The 25,340-nt window shown below is 47.3% G+C and overlaps 1 protein-coding gene across 5 annotated transcripts in view; it reads left to right on the forward strand.

The window, feature by feature from the left end:
* The window catches only part of LOC110521072 (1-phosphatidylinositol 4,5-bisphosphate phosphodiesterase beta-1), a 235,687-nt gene extending 210,934 nt beyond the window's left edge, over positions 1 to 24,753 (forward strand). For 4 of the 5 annotated variants that reach the window (XM_036976055.1, XM_036976056.1, XM_036976057.1 and 1 more), the window contains one exon: positions 24,302 to 24,753. In XM_036976055.1, the coding sequence (XP_036831950.1) occupies positions 24,302 to 24,520 (219 nt within the window). In that variant the 3' untranslated portion in view covers positions 24,521 to 24,753. The remainder of the gene's footprint in view (positions 1 to 24,301) is intronic. The other variant, XM_036976058.1, reaches the window with a different exon arrangement.
* The last annotated feature ends 587 nt before the right edge of the window (positions 24,754 to 25,340 follow it).

Raw genomic sequence — 25,340 nt, forward strand, 5'->3', positions numbered from 1 at the left:
GAGGAGAGCATGAGTAACCAGGACAGGGATAATGGAGGAGAGCATGAGTAACCAGGACAGGGCTAATGGAGGAAGGCATGAGTAACCAGGACAGGGCTAATGGAGGAGGGCATGAGTAACCAGGACAGGGCTAATGGAGGAGGGCATGAGTAACCAGGACAGGGCTAATGGAGGAGGGCATGAGTAACCAGGACAGGGCTAATGGAGGAGGGCATGAGTAACCAGGACAGGGCAGGACAATTCAGTCCCATTCAAAATCCTATTTTCCCTAAAAACCTAATCCTACCCCTAAACCTAACCCTGGCTCCTAACCTTGACCCTAAACCTGATTTTAACACTAATTCTAACCTTAACCTTAAAGCCTCTAGAAATAGAATTTGACCTCGTGGGGAACAACAAAATGTTCCCAGTTGGTGAAATCTGAGGACACAAAAATAATTAAACACGTTCTCTCTCTCTCACACACACACACACACAAACACAAACACACACACACACACACACACAGACACATACACACACACACACACACACAGTCCTGACCCAGTTTCTCCTTTGGACTCAGAGAAGCCGCTAATGGACAGCTATAACCATCCCTGGTCTGTGGAGACCCTCACATCTCTCACTATGACTGCCCGCCCGGGATAGCACCACGCTACGTTACACCACAACTGTGTGTGTGTGTGTGTGTGTGTGTGCGTGTCAGGCCAGCTGCTATCCCACTGTGCATAAGGAAGTGGAAATGGATGCTACTGAGGCCAGTTTACCCAAATAACCACTCATGTTCCATGTCCAGTTTTAACTCAACCTACTTACTATCCATTTGCCTGAGAAGATAATTCTAGCTTATTACCCATTCACTACGTGTCACCTCGTTCCAATGGAGGCTCAGTTGTTTCAAATGGAGGAATCTGACAGGTTGCATTTAGCTGGTCTCTAAATGACAGCATATCATGTGGAGAAAGAGAGAGAGGGAGAGAGAGAGAGAGAGAAGAAAAAAAACAATAGGAAAAAAAAATCTGAGAGAAGTCATGCAGAAGAACGGCTCCTGACTTGTTTGGTTGTTAAGAGCGAGATTGACACGATTAAACTAGCAAAACATGTATAGGTAATCAAACTGTACAGCTGAAGATCAACACAGGAGGAAAAGATTGACAGAGTGAGTTAAAAGATCAGTCTTCATCATGGTAGCTAGCCAAATTCAAATCGGTCAGCTAGTTTACATCTAGCTCCAACTGTTTACTGGTGGTAACCATAGCAACTATGTACATGGCCACTGAGGCAGCGCTAGCAGCAACAGCAGCAGAGACTGAGAAACTTTCCCCCCTTTCGTTTCAATACCCATATTGTTATTGTTGAATGTATGGTTATTTTGACCCTTGGTTATTGTTGTTACTGTTGTCCTGTTGACAATTTTGATTATCATTATTTTCATATTGTAAATATCCAAAGTAAGTTTTGGCAATATGTACATTGTTACGTCATGCCAATAAAGCAAATTTAATTGAATTGAATTGAAATTGATAAGAGAGAGAGAGATGGAATGAGTGTCGACAGGGAGGGAGAGAAAAGAGAGAGACAGAGAGACAGAGAAAAGAGAGAGAGGGAAAAGAGAGACAGAGAAGAGAGAGAGAAAAGAAAGAGAGAGAGAGAGAGAGAGAGAGAGAGAGAGAGAGAGAGAAGCCCCAGGAAGCCTCAGGACCAGAACATCCAATCAATCAGAAGAAACCAAATTACAACACAGTCAAAACAAAACTACATTACTTATTGGGAAGCACAAGCACAAAGCAAAATGCAGTGTTATCTGGCCCTATATCGACTGTACACCGTGGCTAACTATTTGACCATGGTTACTGATCAAAACCTTGACAAAGTACAAGCTCAGTGAGCACAGCCTTGCCATTGAGAAGGGTAGACACAGGAAAACCTGGCTCCCTGTAGAGGAAAGGCTGTGCAACCACTGCACAACAGCAGAACCTGAGACGGAGCTGCATTTCCTGATAAAATGTAAAAAATATAAAAAAATTAGAGAGTGTCATTTCCACACATTTGAAACCCTTATTCAAGGTTTCAAAGACCTCTCTGATGAGAGTAGGCTACCCATCCTGTTGGGGGAAGATGCAGAGAGCTGTGGGTTGGCAGGGCACTACATTGCTGACTGCCATAAGTTGTGGGACAGTGTCTGACAGACCAATCAACCTGCACATGTCCTCTACTGTATACGTATTGTTATTGTTGAATGTATGGTTATTTTGACCCTTGGTTATTGTTGAATGTATGGTTATTTTGACCCTTGGTTATTGTTGAATGTATGGTTATTTTGACCCTTGGTTATTGTTGAATGTATGGTTATTTTGACCCTTGGTTATTGTTGAATGTATGGTTATTTTGACCCTTGGTTATTGTTGAATGTATGGTTATTTTGACCCTTGGTTATTGTTGAATGTATGGTTATTTTGACCCTTGGTTATTGTTGAATGTATGGTTATTTTGACCCTTGGTTATTGTTGAATGTATGGTTATTTTGACCCTTGGTTATTGTTGAATGTATGGTTATTTTGACCCTTGGTTATTGTTGAATGTATGGTTATTTTGACCCTTGGTTATTGTTGAATGTATGGTTATTTTGACCCTTGGTTATTGTTGAATGTATGGTTATGTTGACCCTTGTTATTGTTTTTACTGTTGTCCTGTTGACCATTTTGATTCTTATTATTTTCATGTTGTAAATATCCAAAATAAGCTTTGGCAATATGTACATTGTTACGTCATGCCAATAAAGCAAATTGAAGAGAGAGAAAAGAGAGAGAGAGAAAAAAATTGACAGAGAGAGAAAAGAGAGAAACAGAGAGAGAAGAGAGAGAGAGAGAGAGAGAGAGAGATGAATGGGTGTGGACAGGGAAGGAGAGAAGAGATATAGAGAGAGAGATATGGAATGGGCATGGACAGGGAGGGGGAGAAGAGATAGATATATATATATATATAGAGAGAGAGAAAAGAGAGAGGTGAATGGGTGTGGACAGGGAGGGGGAGAAGAGATATAGGGAGAGAGAGAGAGAGAAAAGAGAGAGGTGAATGGGCGTGGACAGGGAGGGGGAGAAGAGATATAGGGAGAGAGAGAAAGAGAAAAGAGAGAGGTAAATGGGCGTGGACAGTGAGAGAGAGGGAGAGAGAGAGAGAGAGATGGAATGGGCGTGAACAGGGAGAGAGAGACAGAGAGAGAGAGAGATGTGAATGGGCGTGGACAGGGAGAGAGAGAAATGGAGAGAGAGATGTGGTCACTGCATGACAGGGGAGGTAGAGACAGAGATGCACTTTCTCCTTTACTGTGATAAATATTCCTCACAAAGAGATTCATTATTCACAGAAATGACTACATATATTCCAAATTTTTACAAATTGAACCCAGAGGAAAAACTAAGAATACTCATGGGCGAAGGAGCAATGGCTCCTCTTGCAGCCAAATATGTATTTTCCTGCCATAGCCTGAGGGACACTGAATAATAACATCTGCATAGTAAACAGTAACTTACTTATTATTACTATTATTGTGATTACTATAATTATTAATGTTTACTGTAGACTGTTACCATTTTATTGTTATTATTTTTGTATTATTATTTACTACCATTTTATATTATTATTTAGTTACAATGTATATTGTATACATTGTTGCTTTGGCAATATTGACACAATGTTTTTCATGCCAATAAAGCAGCTTGAATTTGAATTTGAATTTTGAGAGAGATGGAATGGGCCTGAACAGGGAGAGAGAGAGAGAGAGAGAGAGAGAGAGAGAGAGAGAGAGAGAGATGGAATGGGCGTGAACAGGGAGAGAGAGAGGGGGAGAGAGAGGGAGAGAGGGAGAGAGAGAGAGAGAGAGAGAGAGAGATGTGAATGGGCGTGGACAGGGAGGGAGAGAGAGAGAGAGAGAGAGAGAGAGATGGAATGGGTGTGAACAGGGAGAGAGAGAGAGAGAGAGATGGAATGGGTGTGAACAGGGAGAGAGAGAGGGAGAGAGAGAGAGAGAGAGGGAGAGAGGGAGCGAGAGAGAGAGAGAGATGGAATGGGCGTGAACAGGGAGAGAGAGAGAGAGAGAGAGAGAGATGTGAATGGGCGTGGACAGGGCGAGAGAGAGAGAGAGAGAGAGATGGAATGGGAGTGAACAGGGAGAGAGAGAGAGAGAGAGGTGAATGGGCGTGGACAGGGAGAGAGAGAGAGAGAGAGAGAGAGAGAGAGAGAGAGAGAGATGGAATGGGCGTGAACAGGGAGAGAGAGAAGAGAGAGGTGAATGGGCGTGGACAGGGAGGGAGAGAGAGAGAGAGAGAGGGAGAGAGGGAGCGAGAGAGAGAGAGAGATGGCATGGGCGTGAACAGGGATAGAGAGAGAGAGAGAGAGAGATGTGAATGGGCGTGGACAGGGCGAGAGAGAGAGAGAGAGAGAGAGATGGAATGGGAGTGAACAGGGAGAGAGAGAGAGAGAGAGGTGAATGGGCGTGGACAGGGAGAGAGAGAGAGAGAGAGAGAGAGATGGAATGGGCGTGAACAGGGAGAGAGAGAAGAGAGAGGTGAATGGGCGTGGACAGGGAGGGAGATAAGGAAGAGTGTGTGCTAGAGGGAATAGGTGATGATTAGGATGAGAAGGAGGGATCGAGAGTGTGTGTCCTCTCGCATATCTGTCTCTCAGTGGGTGTGTTCAGGTGACCTTGTCCTGCTAATGTTCTAGTCAAATTGGCTTCACACCAACAGCATGCTAGACTCTTAATGAGAACACACACACCTTCAACATCACTCTCAAAGACAAACACCTTCAACATCACTCTCAAAGTCACACACCTTCAACTTCACTCTCACAGACAAACACAGTTTCAACATCACTCTCAAAGACACACAAACACCTTCAACATTTCTCTCAAAGACAAACACTTTCAACATCACTCTCAAAGACAAACATCTTCAACATCACTCTCAAAGTCACACACCTTCAACGTCACTCTCAAAGACACACACCTTCCACATCACTCTCAAAGTCACACACCTTCAACTTCACTCTCACAGACAAACACAGTTTCAACATCACTCTCAAAGACACACACCTTCAACATCACTCTCAAAGACACGCACACACACCTTCAACATCACTCTCAAAGACAAACACCTTCAACATCACTCTCAAAGACAAACACCTTCAACATCACTCTCAAAGACACATACCTTCAACATCACTCTCAAAGACAAACACCTTCAACATCACTTTCAAAGACACACCTTCAACATCACTCTCAAAGACACACCTTCAACATCACTCTCAAAGACACACACCTTCAACATCACTCTCAGACACACACCTTTAACATCACTCTCAAAGACAAATACCTTCAACATCACTCTCAAAGACAAACACCTTCAACATCACTCTCAAAGACAAACACCTTCAACATCACTCTCAAAGACACACCTTCAACATCACTCTCAAAGACAAATACCTTCAACATCACTCTCAAAGACAAACACCTTCAACATCACTCTCAAAGACAAACACCTTCAACATCACTCTCAAAGAGCTGTCGTTGCACCACAGGGGCACTCTGCCCTAGTGTTAGAGCTGTCGTTGCACCACAGGGGCACTCTGCCCTAGTGTTAGAGCTGTCGTTGCACCACAGGGGCACTCTGCCCTAGTGTTAGAGCTGTCGTTGCACCACAGGGGCACTCTGCCCTAGTGTTAAAGCTGTCGTTGCACACCAGGGGCACTCTGCCCTAGTGTTAGAGCTGTCGTTGCACCACAGGGGCACTCTGCCCTAGTGTTAGAGCTGTCGTTGCACCACAGGGGCACTCTGCCCTAGTGTTAGAGCTGTCGTTGCACCACAGGGGCACTCTGCCCTAGTGTTAGAGCTGTCGTTGCACCACAGGGGCACTCTGCCCTAGTGTTAGAGCTGTCGTTGCACCACAGGGGCACTCTGCCCTAGTGTTAGAGCTGTCGTTGCACCACAGGGACACTCTGCCCTAGTGTTAGAGCTGTCGTTGCACCACTGGGGCACTCTGCCCTAGTGTTAGAGCTGTCGTTGCACCACAGGGGCACTCTGCCCTAGTGTTAGAGCTGTCGTTGCACCCCAGGGGCACTCTGCCCTAGTGTTAGAGCTGTCGTTGCACAACAGGGGCACTCTGCCCTAGTGTTAGAGCTGTCGTTGCACAACAGGGGCACTCTGCCCTAGTGTTAGAGCTGTCGTTGCACCCCAGGGGCACTCTGCCCTAGTATTAGATCTGTCGTTGCACAACAGGGGCACTCTGCCCTAGTGTTAGATCTGTCGTTGCACAACAGGGGCACTCTGCCCTAGTGTTAGAGCTGTCGTTGCACCATAGGGGCACTCTGCCCTAGTGTTAGAGCTATCGTTGCACCACAGGGGCACTCTGCCCTAGTGTTAGAGCTGTCGTTGCACCCCAGGGGCACTCTGCCCTAGTATTAGATCTGTCGTTGCACAACAGGGGCACTCTGCCTGCCCTAGTGTTAGAGCTGTCGTTGCACCACAGGGGCACTCTGCCCTAGTGTTAGATCTGTCGTTGCACCACAGGGGCACTCTGCCCTAGTGTTAGAGCTGTCGTTGCACCACAGGGGCACTCTGCCCTAGTGTTAGAGCTGTCGTTGCACCACAGGGGCACTCTGCCCTAGTGTTAGATCTGTCGTTGCACCACAGGGGCACTCTGCCCTAGTATTAGATCTGTCGTTGCACCCCAGGGGCACTCTGCCTGAGTGTTAGAGTTGTGAATCAAATTGTATTTTTATCTTAACACTATTATCGTCACTGACAAGTTGCATTTGCGATGGTCATGGTATGTGGTAGTATGGCCTTCCCTAATTGTAAGTCATTCTGGATAAGAGGGTCTGCTGAATGACTAAGTTATAGCAATGTTATTGTGAACTCTGGGTCTGATTGATCTGGACTGTAAATCTATATCTATACCATTACCTCACAGTATTGCTTTAGTGTGGAGGCTATTATCCTATGCACCTACACACTGCCCCAGCTGTCCTCCTACTTCAAATCAATCTTTATTCATACAGCATATTTCAGACATGAAGGGAAAAAACTAAAAAACTACGAAAAGAAAAGCTGAAATATTTACTACAGAGAAAACATAATATAAAAAAATTAACTATGACAAATTGAACAACTAAAAAGCACACTAAGGAAAAGCATAGCTAAGAAAATGTGTCCACAGTTTCAGCCCCCCTCCGCTTCTCGGGCAGGCAATTCCAGAACCTGGGGGCATAATAACTAAAGGCTGTCTCTCCATGCCTCTTGGTCCTAGGCTATAGGATAGTTAAAAGGCCAGTGCCAGAGGACCTGGAGGGACCTACTGGGTACATAACCTAATAGCATGTCTGACATTTATTGGGGTGCACATTCATGGATTGGTATAAAAACCAATACAACTCATCACATTTTGATGTGGAGGAAAGTTCACATTTTGCAGGGGTAGGATTTATCAGGCCGTCAAGAAGATCACTCTCAAATGATTCTGATTATTAGAAAATGAGCCCGTCTGGCATTTCTAATTGACTTGTTATATATGTCAAGTTGCTCTCTCAGAATGTCATAATGGACCTGCAACTTTGACTTTCTCCACTTCCGCTCTGCCTTTCTGCAATTTCTCTTTAATTAATTAGTTTCCTCACTCATCCAAGGGGCTTTCCATTTGGATGTGGCCTTTTTCAACTTCACTGGAGACATGGCATCAATGGTTGAGTTGCTATTCAAGTTATCAACTAAATCATCATACACTCAATACAACCTGTAGCAACTTCAGAGGTCAGATAGAGTTCATTAATGACGCTACTTTAATGTATAGCTGGAATGGAGCAGATACTGTAGTCCCTGTCTCGTGCTCAAGACAAGGCGCAAGAAAACGTGCAAAGCATGACTGTCACCCTCTCACGTACACTTTCTCTCTCTCACACACACACACACACACACACACACACACACACACACAGTGGCACACACACACACACACACACAGTGGCACACACACACACACACACAGTGGCACACAAGCACACAAACCCAAAAATGTGCACACACATTGTGCTGCGGCCATGGCTCAACATGCAGGGGCCCTGTGCAGTCGTCATGGAAACGCTAATTCTACCCCACCCCCACCCTTCCCCATCTTCTCCTTGCCACAACTCTCTCTGCGATCTTTTAATTTGAAACCTGATGACTCAACCCAGGGATAGTAACTGCCTGGTGATGGTCTGGAGAAAGAGAGAGAGAAGGAGGGACAGAGATATAGAGAAACCGCAAGAGAGAATGAACCAAATTGATCCGGCTGTATAGCTCCTGATTCTGGACACAAAAATATCTCCCTCCCCTCCCTCTCTATACATCTTTCTCTCTCTCTACCTCCACTCCCCCTCTCTCTCTATACATCTTTCTCTCTCTCCCCCTCCCTTTCTCTCTATACATCTTTCTCTTTCTCTCTCTCCCCTCCCTCTCTCTCTATACATATTTCTCTCTCCCCCCTCTCTCTCTCGATACATTTTTCTCTTTGTCTCTCTCCCCCCTCTCTCTCTATACATCTTTCTCTCTCTCCCCCCATCTCTCTCTAGATCTTTCTCTCGCCCCTCCCTCTCTCTCTATACATATGTATTTTTCTCTCTCTCCCCTCCCTCTCTCTCTATACATATTTCTCTCTCCCCCCCTCTCTCTATACATCTTTCTCTCACTCCCCCTCTCTCTATATACATCTTTCTCTCTCTCCCCCTTCCCTCCCTCTCTCTCTATACATATTTCTGTCTCTCCCCTCTCCCCTCTCGCTCTATACATCTTTCTCTTTCTCTCTCTCCCCTCTCTCTCTGTCTATAAATATTTTTCTCTCCCCCCTCTCTCTCTCTATACATCTTTCTCTCTCTCCCCCTCCCCTCCCTCGCTCTCTATACATCTTTCTCTCTCCCCCTCTCTCTCTATACATCTTTCTCTTTCTCTCTCGCCCCCCCCTCTCTCTCTATACATCTTTCTTTTTCTCTCTCTCCCCTCCCTCTCTGTCTATAAATATTTCTCTCTCCCCCTCTCTCTCTCTATACATCTTTCTCTTTCTCTCTCTCCCCCCTCTCTCTCTCTATACATCTTTCTCTCTCTCCCCCTCCCCTCCCTCTCTCTCTATACATCTTTCTCTCTCCCCCCTCTCTCTCTATACATCTTTCTCTCTCTCCCCTCCCTCTCTCTCTATACATCTTTCTCTCTCTCCCTCCCCTCCCTCTCTATACATCTTTATCTCTCTCCCCCTCCCCTCCATCTCTCTCTATACATCTTTCTCTCCCCCCTCTCTCTCTATACATCTTTCTCCCCCCCACCCTCTCTCTCTATACATCTTTCTCTATCTCTCTCTCCCCTCCCTCTCTCTCGCTATACATCTTTCTCTCTCCCCCCTCTCTCTCTATACATCTTTCTCCCCCCCACCCTCTCTCTCTATACATCTTTCTCTCTCTCCCCCCTCTCGCTCTCTCTCTCCCCATCCCCTCCCCTCTCTCTCTCTATATACATATTTCTCTCGATCCCCTCACTCTCTCGCTCTACATATTTCTCTCTCTCTCCCTCCCCTCCCTCTCTCTCTCCCCTCTCTCTATACATATTTCTCTCTCCCTCCCCTCTCTCCATACATATTTCTCTCTCTCTACATATTTCTCTCTCTCTCCCTCCCCTCCCTCTCTCTCTATACATATTTCTCTCTCTCTCCCCTCCCTCTCTCTCTCTAAACATATTTCTCTCTCTCTCTCTCCCCTCTCTCTCTCTATACATATTTTTCTCTCTCTCCCCCTCCCCTCCCTCTCTCTCTCTATACATATTGCTCTCTCTCTCTACATATTTCTCTCTCTTCCTCCCCTCTCTCTCTATACATATTTCTCTCTCTACATATTTCTCTCTCTCTCCCCCCTCTTTCTCTCTCCCCCCTCTTTCTCTCTCCCTCCCCTCTCTCTCTCTCCCCTCCCTCTCTATCTCTCTCCCCTCTCTCTCTATGCATATTTCTCTCTCCCTCCCCTCTCTCTCTCTATACATATTTCTCTCGATCCCCTCCCTCTCTCGCTCTACATATTTCTCTATCTCTCCCCCCCTCTCTCTCTCTCCCCTCTCTCTATACATATTTCTCTCTCTCTCCCCTTTCTCTCTCTCCCTTCCCTCTCTCTCCCCTCTCTCTCTATATATATTTCTCTCCCTCCCCTCTCTCTCTCTATACATATTTCTCTCTCTCTCCCCTCTCTCTCGCTATACTTCTTTCTCTCTCTCTCCCCTCTCTCTCTATACATCTTTCTCTCTCCCTCCCCTCTCTCTCTATACATATTTCTCTCTCTCCCCTGCCCCTCTCTCTCTCCATACATATTTCTCTCTCTCTCCCCTCCCCCTCTCTCTATACATATTTATCTCTCCTTCCCCTCCCTCTCTATCTCTATACATATTTCTCTCTCCCCCCCCTCTCTCTCTCTATATACATCTTTCTCTCCCTCCCCTCCCTCTCTCTATACATATTTCACTCTCTCCCCTCTCTCTCTATACATATTTCTCTCCCTCCCCTCCCTCTTTCTCTATATATATATTTCTCTCTCTCCCTCTCTCTCTCTCTCTCTCTATACATATTTCTCTCGATCCCCTCCCTCTCTCGCTCTACATATTTCTCTCTCTCTCCCTCCCTCTTTCTCTATATATATTTCTCTCCCTCCCCTCCCTCTCTCTATATATATATTTCTCTCTCTCCCTCCTCTCTCTCTCTCTCTCTATACATATTTCTCTCTCCCTCCCCTCCCTCTCTCTCTCTTTCCCCTCTATCTCTACATATTTCTCTCTCTCCCCCTTCCCTCTCTCTCTCTCTCCCCTCTCTCTATACATATTTCTCTCTCCCTCCCCTCTCTCTCTATACATATTTCTCTCTCTCTCTACATATTTCTCTCTCTCCCTCCCCTCTCTCTCTATACATATTTCTCTCTCTCTACATATTTCTCTCTCTCTCCCCCTCTCTCTCTCTCTCTCCCCTCTCTCTCCCCCTCTCTCTCTATACATATTTCTCTCTCTCCCTCCCCTCCCCTCCCTCTCTCTCTATACATATTTCTCTCTCCCTCCCCTCTCTCTCTATACATATTTCTCTCTCTCTCTACATATTTCTCTCTCTCTCCCCTCTCTCTCTCTCTATACATATGTCTCTCTCCCTCCCTCTCTCTCTATATATATTTCTCTCCCTCCCCTCCCTCTCTCTCTCTACATATTTCTCTCTCTCTCTCCCCTCTCTCTCTCTATACATAATTTTCTCTCTCTCTCCCTCCCCTCCCCCTCTCTCTATACATATTTCTCTCTCTCTCTACATATTTCTCTCTCTCCCTCCCCTCTCTCTATATATATTTCTCTCTCTCTACATATTTCTCTCTCTCTCTCCCCCCTTTCTCTCCCCCCTCTCTCTCTCTCCCCTCCCCCTCTCTCTCTCTCCCCTCTCTCTCTATACATATTTCTCTCTCTCTCCCTCCCCCCTCTCTCTCTATACATATTTCTCTCCCCTCCCTCTCTCTCTCTCTATACATATTTCTCTCTCTCTCCCCTCCCTCTCTCTCAATAAATATTTCTCCCTCTCCCCTCCCCTCCCTCTCTCTCTCTATACTTCTTTCTCTCTCTCTCCATCTTTCTCTCTCTCTCCCCTCTCTCTCTATACATATTTCTCTCTCTCCCCTCCCCTCTCTCTATATATATTTCTCTCTCTCTACATATTTCTCTCTCTCTCTCCCCCCTTTCTCTCCCCCCTCTCTCTCTCTCCCCTCCCCCTCTCTCTCTCTCCCCTCTCTCTCTATACATATTTCTCTCTCTCTCCCTCCCCCCCTCTCTCTCTATACATATTTCTCTCCCCTCCCTCTCTCTCTCTCTATACATATTTCTCTCTCTCTCCCCTCCCTCTCTCTCTCAATAAATATTTCTCCCTCTCCCCTCCCCTCCCTCTCTCTCTCTATACTTCTTTCTCTCTCTCTCCATCTTTCTCTCTCTCTCCCCTCTCTCTCTATACATATTTCTCTCTCTCCCCTCCCCTCTCTCTCTCTATACATATTTCTCTCTCTCTCTCTACATATTTCTCTCTCTCTCCCTCCCCTCCCTCTCTCTATACATATTTCTCTCTCTCTCCCCTCCCTCTCTGTCTCTATACATATTTCTCTCTCTCTCCCCTCCCCCATCTCTATACATATTTATCTCTCCTTCCCCTCCCTCTCTCTCTCTATACATCTTTCTCTCTCTCCCCCCTCTCTCTCTCTATACATCTTTCTCTCCCTCCCCTCCCTCTCTCTATACATATTTCTCTCTCTCCCCCCTCTCTCTCTCTATACATATTTCTCTCCCTCCCCTCCCTCTTTCTCTATATATATTTTTTTCTCTCTCCTCCCTCTCTCGCTCTACATATTTCTCTCTCTCTCCCTCCCCTCCCTCTCTCTATACATATTTCTCTCTCTCTCCCCTCCCTCTCTGTCTCTATACATATTTCTCTCTCTCTCCCCTCCCCCATCTCTATACATATTTATCTCTCCTTCCCCTCCCTCTCTCTCTCTATACATCTTTCTCTCTCTCCCCCCTCTCTCTCTCTATACATCTTTCTCTCCCTCCCCTCCCTCTCTCTATACATATTTCTCTCTCTCCCCCCTCTCTCTCTCTATACATATTTCTCTCCCTCCCCTCCCTCTTTCTCTATATATATTTTTTTCTCTCTCCCTCCCTCTCTCGCTCTACATATTTCTCTCTCTCTCCCTCCCCTCCCTCTCTCTCTCTACATATTTCTATCCCTCCCCTCCCTCTCTCTCTATACACATTTCTCTCTCTCTCTCTCCCTCCCCTCCCTCTCTCTACATCTTTCTCTCTCCCCTCCCTCTCTCTCTATACACCTTTCTCTCTCTCTCTCTCTCTCTCTCTCTCTCCCCTCCATCTCTATCTATACATATTTCTCTCTCTCTCCCTCCCTCCCTCCCTCCCTCCCCCGCCCTTCTTTCAGTCTGTGGGCGGTCATGGCTTCCCTCATCACTGCCTTTGATCTGCGCCTCTCTCCACTCGTCAGGTACGCATCAATAATGCACACACACACACACACACACACACACACACACACACACACACACACACACACACACACACACACACACACACACACACACACACACACACACATGGCCCACAGGGAACACACTGTTATTCCCAGAGGAAAGTGGATGCAGTGAGATGAAGCCTGTCATCACACTTTGTTTGTGTCTGCGTGTGTGTCTTTGTGTGTGTCTGTGTCGTTGCCTGTGTGTCTGTGTCTGTGTGTGTGTATATGCCTGTGTGTCTGCGTGTGTGTCTGCGTGTGTGTGTGTTATGTGCCAGGATACACTGCTGCCTCCCTGTGCTGTTGGATGACAGGGCTGCTGTTTAAGCTCAAACCATGCAGGTTCCTCTCTGGGCTGAATTGTCAGGATGTGTGTGGGTGTGTGAGTGTCTGTGTTGAATAATTAAGCTGACATGGGTTATTGTCCCTCTTGAAAGGTTTTACATCTCTTGTTGTCCTGCTGTAAACAATCCCCTCTACATAAGTGTTTGATAGTTCCACGTCATCACAACGAGTCAGCTCTATAGATCAGCATGACTATGACAAAATTAGAAGCAGAGGGAGAAAGCACATTAGAGGGAGAGCAAGGGAGAAATAGAGAGAATGGGATAGAGGGAGGGAGAAATAGAGAGAATGGGATGGAGGGAGGGAGGGAGGGAATGGGATATGTATGGGGAGGAAGAGAGAGCAAGTGAGTATTTAAGTGAGTATTTATCTTTCTCTCTATTTCTCTCTTTCTCTCTCTTTCTATCTCTCTCTCTATATATATTTATCTTTCTCTCTATTTCTCTCTCTTTCACTCTCTCTCTTTCTCTCTCTTTCACTCTCACTCTCTCTCTCTCGGTCTTTCACTCTCTCTCTCTTTCTCTCTCTCTCACTCTCTCTCTCACTCTCTCTCTCTCTCACTCTTTCTCTCTCTCTCTTTCTCTATTTATCTTTCTATTTCTTTCTCTCTGTCTCTGTTTATCTTTCTCTCTTTATCTCTTTCTCTCTGTCTCTCTGTTTACATTTCTCTCTCTCTCTTTCTCTTTCTCTCCCTTTCTCTCCCTTTCTCTCTCTCTCTCTCTCTCTCTCTCTCTCTCTCTCTCTCTTTCCCTTTCCCCCCATCTCCATTCTGTTCTTCATTATACCTCAGCTGTGGATCACTGCAGGCCATTTCCACAGTTATGCCCATTACAATGGAAAGAATGGAAATGGAGCTACCCCCCCCCCCCCCCACACACACACACACACACACATAGCCTTCCTCCTGTCCTGCCTCCCCATTTCAGAGTAGTGACCCCTCTCTCACCTCCTGGTCATGGTAATTGGTAATTACACACAGTGTGGCTTATATCACAAGAGTGGCCTGGAACTGGGTTTGAAACTGGTCTGGCACTATTATGTGCTACCTAATCCCTTTTAAAGTACCTTGAAGACTCCCTGCCTGCGTCCCAAATGACAATCTATTCCCTATTTAGTGCACTATAGTGCATCTTAAGCCTAAATTCATCTTTAGAACCATACGATCACAATGCGATCCTATATTTCTAACGATGATCTTAAGATGCTTTAAAAATGGTGCACTAGGGAGGGAATAAGGTGCCATTTGGGACGCAGACCCAGAGGTAGCTCCTAGAGTTACGCTGATACCCGGCAGGGCTGGGGAACACAGATGGCTCCTGAATCTCTAATGCTGGATGTTCTTTGTCAGTGGTGGCCTAACCTGTTCCTGGAGATCTACTCTCCTGCAGGTTTGTTCCAGCTAATCAGCTGCTCGGTGTAGTCAAGGGTTAACACAGTTTACACACCTTTTTTTGAGCCCAAAAGTTTACCCACCTTTTGCGGAAAATTGCATTAAAAGTATAGGGAGCTTTTTTCACTGCGACAGATGATCAGAGTTTACCCACCTATTTTACATCCAGGACCTTGATTGTGTAGGGCTGGAGCAAAAGCCTGCAGACCCAGTACAGTAGCTCTCCGGAAGTAGGCCATCTCTGTTATACCTGTTGACTGCTGCTATTATTTTGCTGCTGTGATTCCACTGTAGTACTGAGAAGCAACAGGAAGCCATTTTAACACAAACACACACTCTGTTAGACAACACTGTTGGAGGAGGCTCAGACCCCCAATATGTCAGATCTTCCATTGAGAGGGTGGAAGAACAGAGGGATGGTGAAAGGAAGGGGACCGAAAGAGAGGACCTGAGACCCCGGCCAGCTCCATCTGCTCCTCCTCGACATCCTTCCATCCTCCTCTCCTCCATCATCCCTCCATCCTTGTGACTTTTAATTACCTCAGCAGTCACTTCCCACCAGGTGATAATGAGGTGTGGCGTTCGTCACACACCTTGTCCCCGACACACACCTCGACCCGACACACACCCTGTCTCCAATACACACACCTCGACCCGATGGCAATGAACACACTCGTACATACTCTCTCACGTACACACACACACACACACACACACACAAATACACAAACACACCTACACCCGCACCGACACACACCCAACCATCAACCATTGACTGATGGCCGCCCAGCACATTCCACCTCACACCGTCCTGCTCCACCCCACCCAACATCTTCACACCTAGGAACCATCAGAGCTGGGAGAGAGATGACCGCTTTTATCAAAATACCTCAGTGCCTATGGTTAGCAGGGGGACAGAGTGCGCTGCAGACAGTCCCTTTCTAAGTAGGTCAGGCGTGGAGAGGAGAGGAGAGGAGCGGAGAGGAGAGGAGAGGAGAGGAGAGGAGAGGAGAGGAGAGGAGAGGAGAGGAGAGGAGAGGAGAGGAGAGGAGAGGAGAGGAGAGCGTCTAGCCATCTGGCTGAATATCATCTCAGTGAAAAAAACTCTTCCTGGAAGGTCACCTTGTAGTGTGGTCAAATCAGGGACTGTATGAATGCACAAACCTTGAAGAGTGTGGTTGGGTAAGGCTAGAGATAACCTCACGTTTGATCAGCAAGGGAGTTAGAAAAGCTGAATCAGAATAGAACTTTACTGTCCCAGGTGATGGAGAACTGCCTTTGGCTTCTCTTCATAAGGAACATGAAATCATCTTATCACATATCATTATCACCGCTCACCACACCTGTCCTCTAGTGGGACTGACTTCATTCCTCTCTCCTGCCGACATCCCTTTCTTCTCTCCTCATTCCCATTCCTACAGATGTAGGATCTTAATTTGACCAGTTTCTCACAGCAGGAAAATAATCCTGCAGCAAAAGGAAATGTGAATTATTGCATGGATTATAATTAATGAAGCTTTTTTTGGGGGGGTTGATATGTTGTTTGTTAGGAGAACTCAAGTCTGAAAATTTTGGGTGGAAATTTCTATCTTTAGAATACTTTTTAAACCTTGAATACACTACAAGTTTGAATTTCCTGCTGTGCCAGAAAATTTCTGCAAACAACACAGTGATCAAATTAAGATCCTACACTTGTAGTTGGATAATATTATTCCCTCTCCTTCTCTCCCCAGTCCTCCAGTGGGATAGAGTTTTCATCCCTCTCTCTTCTCCCCAGTCCTCCAGTGGGATAGAGTTTTCATCCCTCATTCTTCTCTCCAGTCCTCCAGTGGGATAGAGTTTTCATACCTCTCTCTTCTCTCCCCAGTCCTCCAGTGGGATAGAGTTTTCATCCCTCTCTCTTCTCCCCAGTCCTCCAGTGGGATAGAATCTATCCCTCTCTCCTTCTCTCCTCAGTCCTCCAGTGGGATAGAGTTTTCATCCCTCTCTCCAGTCTTCCAGTGGGGTAGAGTTCTCATCCCTCTCTCCTTCTCTCCCCAGTCCTCCAGTGGGATAGAGTTTTCATCCCTCTCTCTTCTGCCCAGTCCTCCAGTGGGATAGAGTTTTCATCCCTCATTCTTCTCTCCAGTCCTCCAGTGGGATAGAGTTTTCATACCTCTCTCTTCTCCCCAGTCCTCCTGTGGGAGAGAGCTTTCATACCTCTCTCTTCTCTCCCCAGTCCTCCAGTGGGATAGAGTTTTCATCCCTCTCTCCTTCTCTCCTCAGTCCTCTAGTGGGATAGAGTTTTCATCCCTCTCTCCTTCTATCTCCAGCCCTCCAGTGGGATATAGTTTTCATCCCTCTCTCCTTCTCTCTCCAGTCCTCCAGTGGGATAGAGTTTTCATCCCTCTCTCCTTCTCTCCCCCGTCCTCCAGTGGGATATAGTTTTCATCCCTCTCTCTTCTCCCCAGTCCTCCAGTGGGACAGAGTCTTCATCCCTCTCTCTTCTCCCCAGTCCTCCAGTGGGATAGAGTTTTCATCCCTCTCTCTTCTCCCCAGTCCTCCAGTGGGATATAGTTTTCATCCCTCTCTCTTCTCCCCAGTCCTCCAGTGGGATAGAGTTTTCATCCCTCTCTCTTCTCTCCAGTCCTCCAGTGGGATAGAGTTTTCATCCCTCTCTCTTCTCCCCAGTCCCCCAGTGGGATAGAGTCTTCATCCCTCTCTCTTCTCCCCAGTCCTCCAGTGGGATAGTTTTCATCCCTCTCTCTTTTCCCCAGTCCTCCAGTGGGATAGAATTCTCATCCCTCTCACCTTCTCTCCCCTGTCCTGCAGTGGGATAGAGTTTTCATCCCTCTCTCTTCTCCCCAGTCCTCCAGTTGGATAGTTTTCATCCCTCTCTCTTCTCCCCAGTCCTACAGTGGGATAGAGTTTTCATCCCTCTCTCTTCTCCCCAGTCCTCCATTGGGATAGAGTTTTCATCCCTCTCTCTTCTCCCCAGTCTTCCAGTGGGATAGAGTTTTCATCCCTCTCTCTTCTCCCCAGTCCTCCAGTGGGATAGAGTCTTCATCCTTCTCTCCTTCTCTCTCCAGTCCTCCAGTGGGATAGTTTTCATCCCTCTCTCTTCTCCCCAGTCCTCCAGTGGGATAGAGTCTTCATCCCTCTCTCCTTCTCTCTCCAGTCCTCCAGTGGGATATAGTTTTCATCCCTCTCTCCTTCTCTCCCCAGTCCTCCAGTGGGATAGAGTTTGCATCCCTCTCTCTTCTCTCCCCCGTCCTCCAGTGGGATATAGTTTTCATCCCTCTCTCTTCTCCCCAGTCCTCCAGTGGGATATAGTTTTCATCCCTCTCTCTTCTCCCCAGTCCTCCAGTGGGATAGAGTTTTCATCCCTCTCTCTTCTCCCCAGTCCTCCAGTGGGATAGAGTTTTCATCCCTCTCTCTTCTCCCCAGTCCTCCAGTGGGATAGAGTTTTCATCCCTCTCTCTTCTCCCCAGTCCTCCAGTGGGATAGAGTCTTCATCCCTCTCTCCTTTTCTGTCCAGTCCTCCAGTGGGATAGAGTTTTCATCCCTCTCTCTTCTCCCCAGTCCTCCAGTGGGATAGAGTCTTCATCCCTCTCTCCTTCTCTCCTCAGTCTTCCAGTGGGATAGAGTTTTCATCCCTCTCTCTTCTCACCAGTCCTCCAGTGGGATAGAGTCTTTATCCCTCTCTCCTTCTCTCTCCAGTCCTCCAGTGGGATATAGTTTTCATCCCTCTCTCCTTCTCTCCCCAGTCCTCCAGTGGGATAGAGTTTTCATCCCTCTCTCTTCTCCCCAGTCCTCCAGTGGGACAGAGTTTTCATCCCTCTCTCTTCTCCCCAGTGCTCCAGTGGGATAGAGTTTTCATCATTCTCTATTCTCCCCAGTCCTCCAGTGGGATAGAGTTTTCATCCCTCTCTCGTCTCTCCAGTCTTCCAGTGGGATAGAGTTTTCATCCCTCTGTCTTCTCACCAGTCCTCCAGTGGGATAGAGTCTTTATCCCTCTCTCCTTCTCTCTCCAGTCCTCCAGTGGGATATAGTTTTCATCCCTCTCTCCTTCTCTCCCCCGTCCTCCAGTGGGATATAGTTTTCATCCCTCTCTCTTCTCCCCAGTCCTCCAGTGGGACAGAGTCTTCATCCCTCTCTCTTCTCCCCAGTCCTCCAGTGGGATAGAGTTTTCATCCCTCTCTCTTCTCCCCAGTCCTCCAGTGGGATAGAGTTTTCATCCCTCTCTCTTCTCTCCAGTCCTCCAGTGGGATAGAGTTTTCATCCCTCTCTCTTCTCCCCAGTCCCCCAGTGGGATAGAGTCTTCATCCCTCTCTCTTCTCCCCAGTCCTCCAGTGGGATAGTTTTCATCCCTCTCTCTTTTCCCCAGTCCTCCAGTGGGATAGAATTCTCATCCCTCTCACCTTCTCTCCCCTGTCCTGCAGTGGGATAGAGTTTTCATCCCTCTCTCTTCTCCCCAGTCCTCCAGTTGGATAGTTTTCATCCCTCTCTCTTCTCCCCAGTCCTACAGTGGGATAGAGTTTTCATCCCTCTCTCTTCTCCCCAGTCCTCCATTGGGATAGAGTTTTCATCCCTCTCTCTTCTCCCCAGTCTTCCAGTGGGATAGAGTTTTCATCCCTCTCTCTTCTCCCCAGTCCTCCAGTGGGATAGAGTCTTCATCCTTCTCTCCTTCTCTCTCCAGTCCTCCAGTGGGATAGTTTTCATCCCTCTCTCTTCTCCCCAGTCCTCCAGTGGGATAGTCTTCATCCCTCTCTCCTTCTCTCTCCAGTCCTCCAGTGGGATATAGTTTTCATCCCTCTCTCCTTCTCTCCCCAGTCCTCCAGTGGGATAGAGTTTGCATCCCTCTCTCTTCTCTCCCCCGTCCTCCAGTGGGATATAGTTTTCATCCCTCTCTCTTCTCCTCAGTCCTCCAGTGGGATATAGTTTTCATCCCTCTCTCTTCTCCCCAGTCCTCCAGTGGGATAGAGTTTTCATCCCTCTCTCTTCTCCCCAGTCCTCCAGTGGGATAGAGTTTTCATCCCTCTCTCTTCTCCCCAGTCCTCCAGTGGGATAGTCTTCATCCCTCTCTCCTTTTCTGTCCAGTCCTCCAGTGGGATAGAGTTTTCATCCCTCTCTCTTCTCCCCAGTCCTCCAGTGGGATAGAGTCTTCATCCCTCTCTCCTTCTCTCCTCAGTCTTCCAGTGGGATAGAGTTTTCATCCCTCTCTCTTCTCACCAGTCCTCCAGTGGGATAGAGTCTTTATCCCTCTCTCCTTCTCTCTCCAGTCCTCCAGTGGGATATAGTTTTCATCCCTCTCTCCTTCTCTCTCCAGTCCTCCAGTGGGATAATTTTCATCCCTCTCTCTTCTCCCCAGTCCTCCAGTGGGATAGAGTCTTCATCCCTCTCTCCTTCTCTCTCCAGTCCTCCAGTGGGATATAGTTTTCATCCCTCTCTCCTTCTCTCCCCAGTCCTCCAGTGGGATAGAGTTTGCATCCCTCTCTCTTCTCTCCCCCGTCCTCCAGTGGGATATAGTTTTCATCCCTCTCTCTTCTCCCCAGTCCTCCAGTGGGATATAGTTTTCATCCCTCTCTCTTCTCCCCAGTCCTCCAGTGGGATAGAGTTTTCATCCCTCTCTCTTCTCCCCAGTCCTCCAGTGGGATAGAGTTTTCATCCCTCTCTCTTCTCCCCAGTCCTCCAGTGGGATAGAGTCTTCATCCCTCTCTCCTTTTCTGTCCAGTCCTCCAGTGGGATAGAGTTTTCATCCCTCTCTCTTCTCACCAGTCCTCCAGTGGGATAGAGTCTTTATCCCTCTCTCCTTCTCTCTCCAGTCCTCCAGTGGGATATAGTTTTCATCCCTCTCTCCTTCTCTCCCCAGTCCTCCAGTGGGATAGAGTTTTCATCCCTCTCTCTTCTCCCCAGTCCTCCAGTGGGACAGAGTTTTCATCCCTCTCTCTTCTCCCCAGTGCTCCAGTGGGATAGAGTTTTCATCATCCTCTATTCTCCCCAGTCCTCCAGTGGGATAGAGTTTTCATCCCTCTCTCGTCTCTCCAGTCTTCCAGTGGGATAGAGTTTTCATCCCTCTGTCTTCTCACCAGTCCTCCAGTGGGATAGAGTCTTTATCCCTCTCTCCTTCTCTCTCCAGTCCTCCAGTGGGATATAGTTTTCATCCCTCTCTCCTTCTCTCCCCAGTCCTCCAGTGGGATAGAGTTTTCATCCCTCTCTCTTCTCCCCAGTCCTCCAGTGGGACAGAGTTTTCATCCCTCTCTCTTCTCCCCAGTGCTCCAGTGGGATAGAGTTTTCATCATTCTCTATTCTCCCAAGTCCTCCAGTGGGATAGAGTCTTCATCCCTCTCTCTTTTCCCCAGTCCTCCAGTGGGATAGAGTCTTCATCCCTCTCTTCTCCCCAGTCTTCCAGTGGGATAGAGTTTTCATCCCTCTCTCTTCTCCCCAGTCCTCCAGTGGGATAGAGTCTTCATCCCTCTCTCCTTCTCTCCCCAGTCCTCCAGTGGGATAGAGTTTTCATCCCTCTCTCTTCTCACCAGTCCTCCAGTGGGATAGAGTCTTCATCCTTCTCTCCTTCTCTCTCCAGTCCTCCAGTGGGATAGAGTTTTCATCCCTCTCTCCTTCTCTCCCCCGTCCTCCAGTGGGATATAGTTTTCATCCCTCTCTCTTCTCCCCAGTCCTCCAGTGGGATAGAGTTTTCATCCCTCTCTCTTCTCCCCAGTCCTCCAGTGGGATAGAGTCTTCATCCCTCTCTTCTCCCCAGTCTTCCAGTGGGACAGAGTTTTCATCCATCTCTCTTCTCCCCAGTCCTCCAGTGGGATAGAGTCTTCATCCCCCTCTCTTCTCCCCAGTCCTCCAGTGGGATAGAGTCTTCATCCTCCTCTCTTCTCCCCAGTCCTCCAGTGGGATAGAGTTTTCAATAGGCTGAGGCTAGCTTGCCCTGCCTGCCTGCCTCTTTTTACCTAACAGTTTACCCACCTTTTGCAGAAAAATGTATTGAATGTACAGACAGCGTAACTTTTTCACCACCACCGGCAATCAGAGTTTACCCACCTTTTTTTTAATCACTACATAACAAGTCGATTCACACCTCTGGGCTTCTCTGTCAGTTTTATGATGGTTTCAATGCCAGCGTTGTTCTTAGGAAGGACAACGGTACCCTCTAAGCCTCAGGCTTCAACACTAAAGTGCCCTCCAAGCTCATCAGTAAGCTCAGGGGCCTGGGTCTGAACCCCTCCCTGTGCAACTGGGTCCTAGACTAACTGTGGGCAACACCATGCTGTACCTCAAGACGCGGGCCCCACAGGGGTGTGTTGTCAGCCCCCTCCTATACTCCTTGTTCACACATGACTGCGTGGCTATGCATGTCTCCAACTCAACCATCAAGTTTGCTGACAACACAACAGTGGTAGGCCTGATTACCAACAGTGACGAGACAGCCTACAGGGAGGAGGTGAGAACCCTGGCAGAGTGGTACCAGTAAAACAACCTCTCCTTCAATGTCAACTAAACAAACGAGCTGATCGTAGACTACAAGAGACAGCACGCCCCCATCCACATCGCCACGCCCCCATCCACATCGCCACGCCCCCATCCACATCGCCACACCCCCATCCACATCGCGAGGCCGCAGTGGAGAGGGTCAAAAGCTTAAAGTTCCTCGGAGTGCACATCACACAGGGTGGCTGAAGAAATTCAGCCTGGCCCCTAAGAACCTCACAGACTTCTACCATCGACAGCATTCTGTCGGGCTGTGTCACATTCTGGTATGGCAACTGCACTGCCTGCAACCGCAGGGCTCTCCCAAGGGGTGTTGCAGTCAGCCCAACGCATCATCGGGGGCACACTGCCTGCCCTCCAGGACATCTACAGCATCCGGTGTCACAGGAAGGCCGAGAAGATCATCAAAGACCTCAGACAAGCCACGGCCTGTTCACCCCGGTACCATCTAGAAGGTGGCGACAGTACAGTCACCACTTGCCAGCCTCTGCCCAGTACCCTGCCCCTTAGAGACTGCTGCCCTATGTACAGTATATATACTGTATATATTATGTGCGTATTGATATTGTATTGCTAAATATTACAGCACTATTGGAGCTAGAAACTGTGATAACATCTGCAATCTGTTTACAGATTTGATTTGATTTCTGATCTACTTCGATGTGGCCCAAGTTAAGGAAAAAAATACATGTTTGGATTTGAATAGACCCACTCTCAAGAATGTCTCCTTGGATTGGAGTGGGGCTGAGGTTCATTAGTATTGGATCACTTCACTAAAGTTTGATTGTGTATAAAAGGTATATTACCAGCAACTCTCAGTTAATTCCTCACAGACAGCCATAGCCCTGACCATTAGCCCACAGGTCATTTGGTGACATATTAATCGTAGGATTGTTTGATGAGCGAGTAATCCTACAACAATCTGACCTTTATTGACAAACTCTCCTTTGTTTTTGTGCCTGACTCTACCTCTGTGAGATCATAGACTTATTTAAATCAGCTTGTCCTCCATCTCCTGTAATGCTGAAAAGCAGATGTAGCTCTTAGATCCTTAGACTCTTAGATTGTGACGTGGTTCATCTTTGCTGCTCTCCTTTAATTACGGCCCTCCCCTGGGACGCAGCCGGGTAGTTAAACAGAAAAATCAGCATTAAAGCAATTATTGGATCAGAATGAATACAATCCTGTCATCTGTAATCATTAGGGGCGGATATGCCTGGGAGAAAAACAGACTCTCTCTGACTCTCTGTCTGTCCGTCAGAAGGCAGGGAGCTCAGAAGAACACGGGAGCCTACATTCAGGATTAATGATTCACATCTCTTTCATTCCTTTGTTACTAATTGAGGTAGAGAAAATTGAACAAAAGAAAACGTTGAACAAGAAAAGTACCTTGATCCATAATATAGGTTACCCAGTTAGCCCCACAACAACCATTGGCCCACCTGTTGACCAGTAACATCTACCCTGCTGGTCTATATCAGTCATCACTAGTCACTGACACCATATTCAGTTCTCCTCTTCAGTTACAGAGTACCAGGAGTAACCAGGACATGTTCAGTATATCATTATGTAGGCCCACTCTGTTGGTTCTGTAGACGCCTACTGCAGCTCTCCCTATAGCTGCAGAGTGAGCTGGACCAGGAGTTCTCTTTGATGCTGTAGTTCTGTTGACACTGGTTCTATCTGGTTCTGTAGTACACCCATACTCGGTCCTCTCCTCTCCATATAGTAGCTACCCATAGACCAGTGGAGGCTGTTGAGGGGAGGACGGCTCATAATAATGGCTGGAATGGGGCGAATGGAATGACATGGAAACCATGTGTTTGATGTCTTTGATACCATTCCACCTATTCCGCTCCAGCCATTACCACGAGCCTGTTCACCCCAATTAAGGTGCCACCAACCTCCTGTGCTATAGACCCATACTCTGATCTCTCCTCTCTACATAGCTACCTATAGACCCATACTCTGATCTCTCCTCTCCATATAGCTACAGAGTGAGCTGGACCAGGAGTACCAGGACAAGTTCAGACGGTTGCCCCTAGAGATCCAGGAGTTCGTCCATTACAGCAGCAAGGCCAAGCTTAGCGACGACAGTCCCCATGGCAACCTGTCTGTCTCCTCGACAACCGAGAGGCTCAACCACAAGTCACAGTCGGAGGACGATACAGAAGACTCGTCGGAAAGAGTGTTTGACACGCCCCTTTAGGACAAATCTGAAATGCCACCCTATTCCCTACTGTCTATAGTGCACTACTCTCATATAAGAGTAGTGCACTATAGGCTGCCATTTCATACACATCCAGAGTGTGATATTAGAGTAGTGCACTATAGGCTGCCATTTCAGACACATCCAGAGTGTGATATTAGAGTAGTGCACTATAGGCTGCCATTTCAGACACATCCAGAGTGTGATATTAGAGTAGTGCACTATAGGCTGCCATTTCAGACACATCCAGAGTGTGATATTAGAGTAGTGCACTATAGGCTGCCATTTCAGACACATCCAGAGTGTGATATTAGAGTAGTGCACTATAGGCTGCCATTTCAGACACATCCAGAGTGTGATATTAGAGTAGTGCACTATAGGCTGCCATTTCAGACACATCCAGAGTGTGATATTAGAGTAGTGCACTATAGGCTGCCATTTCAGACACATCCAGAGTGTGATATTAGAGTAGTGCACTATAGGCTGCCATTTCAGACACATCCAGAGTGTGATATTAGAGTAGTGCACTATAGGCTGCCATTTCAGACACATCCAGAGTGTGATATTAGAGTAGTGCACTATAGGCTGCCATTTCAGACACATCCAGAGTGTGATATTAGAGTAGTGCACTATAGGCTGCCATTTCAGACACATCCAGAGTGTGATATTAGAGTAGTGCACTATAGGCTGCCATTTCAGACACATCCAGAGTGTGATATTAGAGTAGTGCACTATAGGCTGCCATTTCAGACACATCCAGAGTCTTTGAGACACCCCTTTAGAGACTAAACCCCTCCCTTTCCTCTGAATTAGACAGTTC

This window comes from Oncorhynchus mykiss, chromosome 4 (genome assembly GCF_013265735.2).
Source record: "Oncorhynchus mykiss isolate Arlee chromosome 4, USDA_OmykA_1.1, whole genome shotgun sequence".
Classification (NCBI taxonomy): Eukaryota; Metazoa; Chordata; class Actinopteri; order Salmoniformes; family Salmonidae; genus Oncorhynchus; species Oncorhynchus mykiss.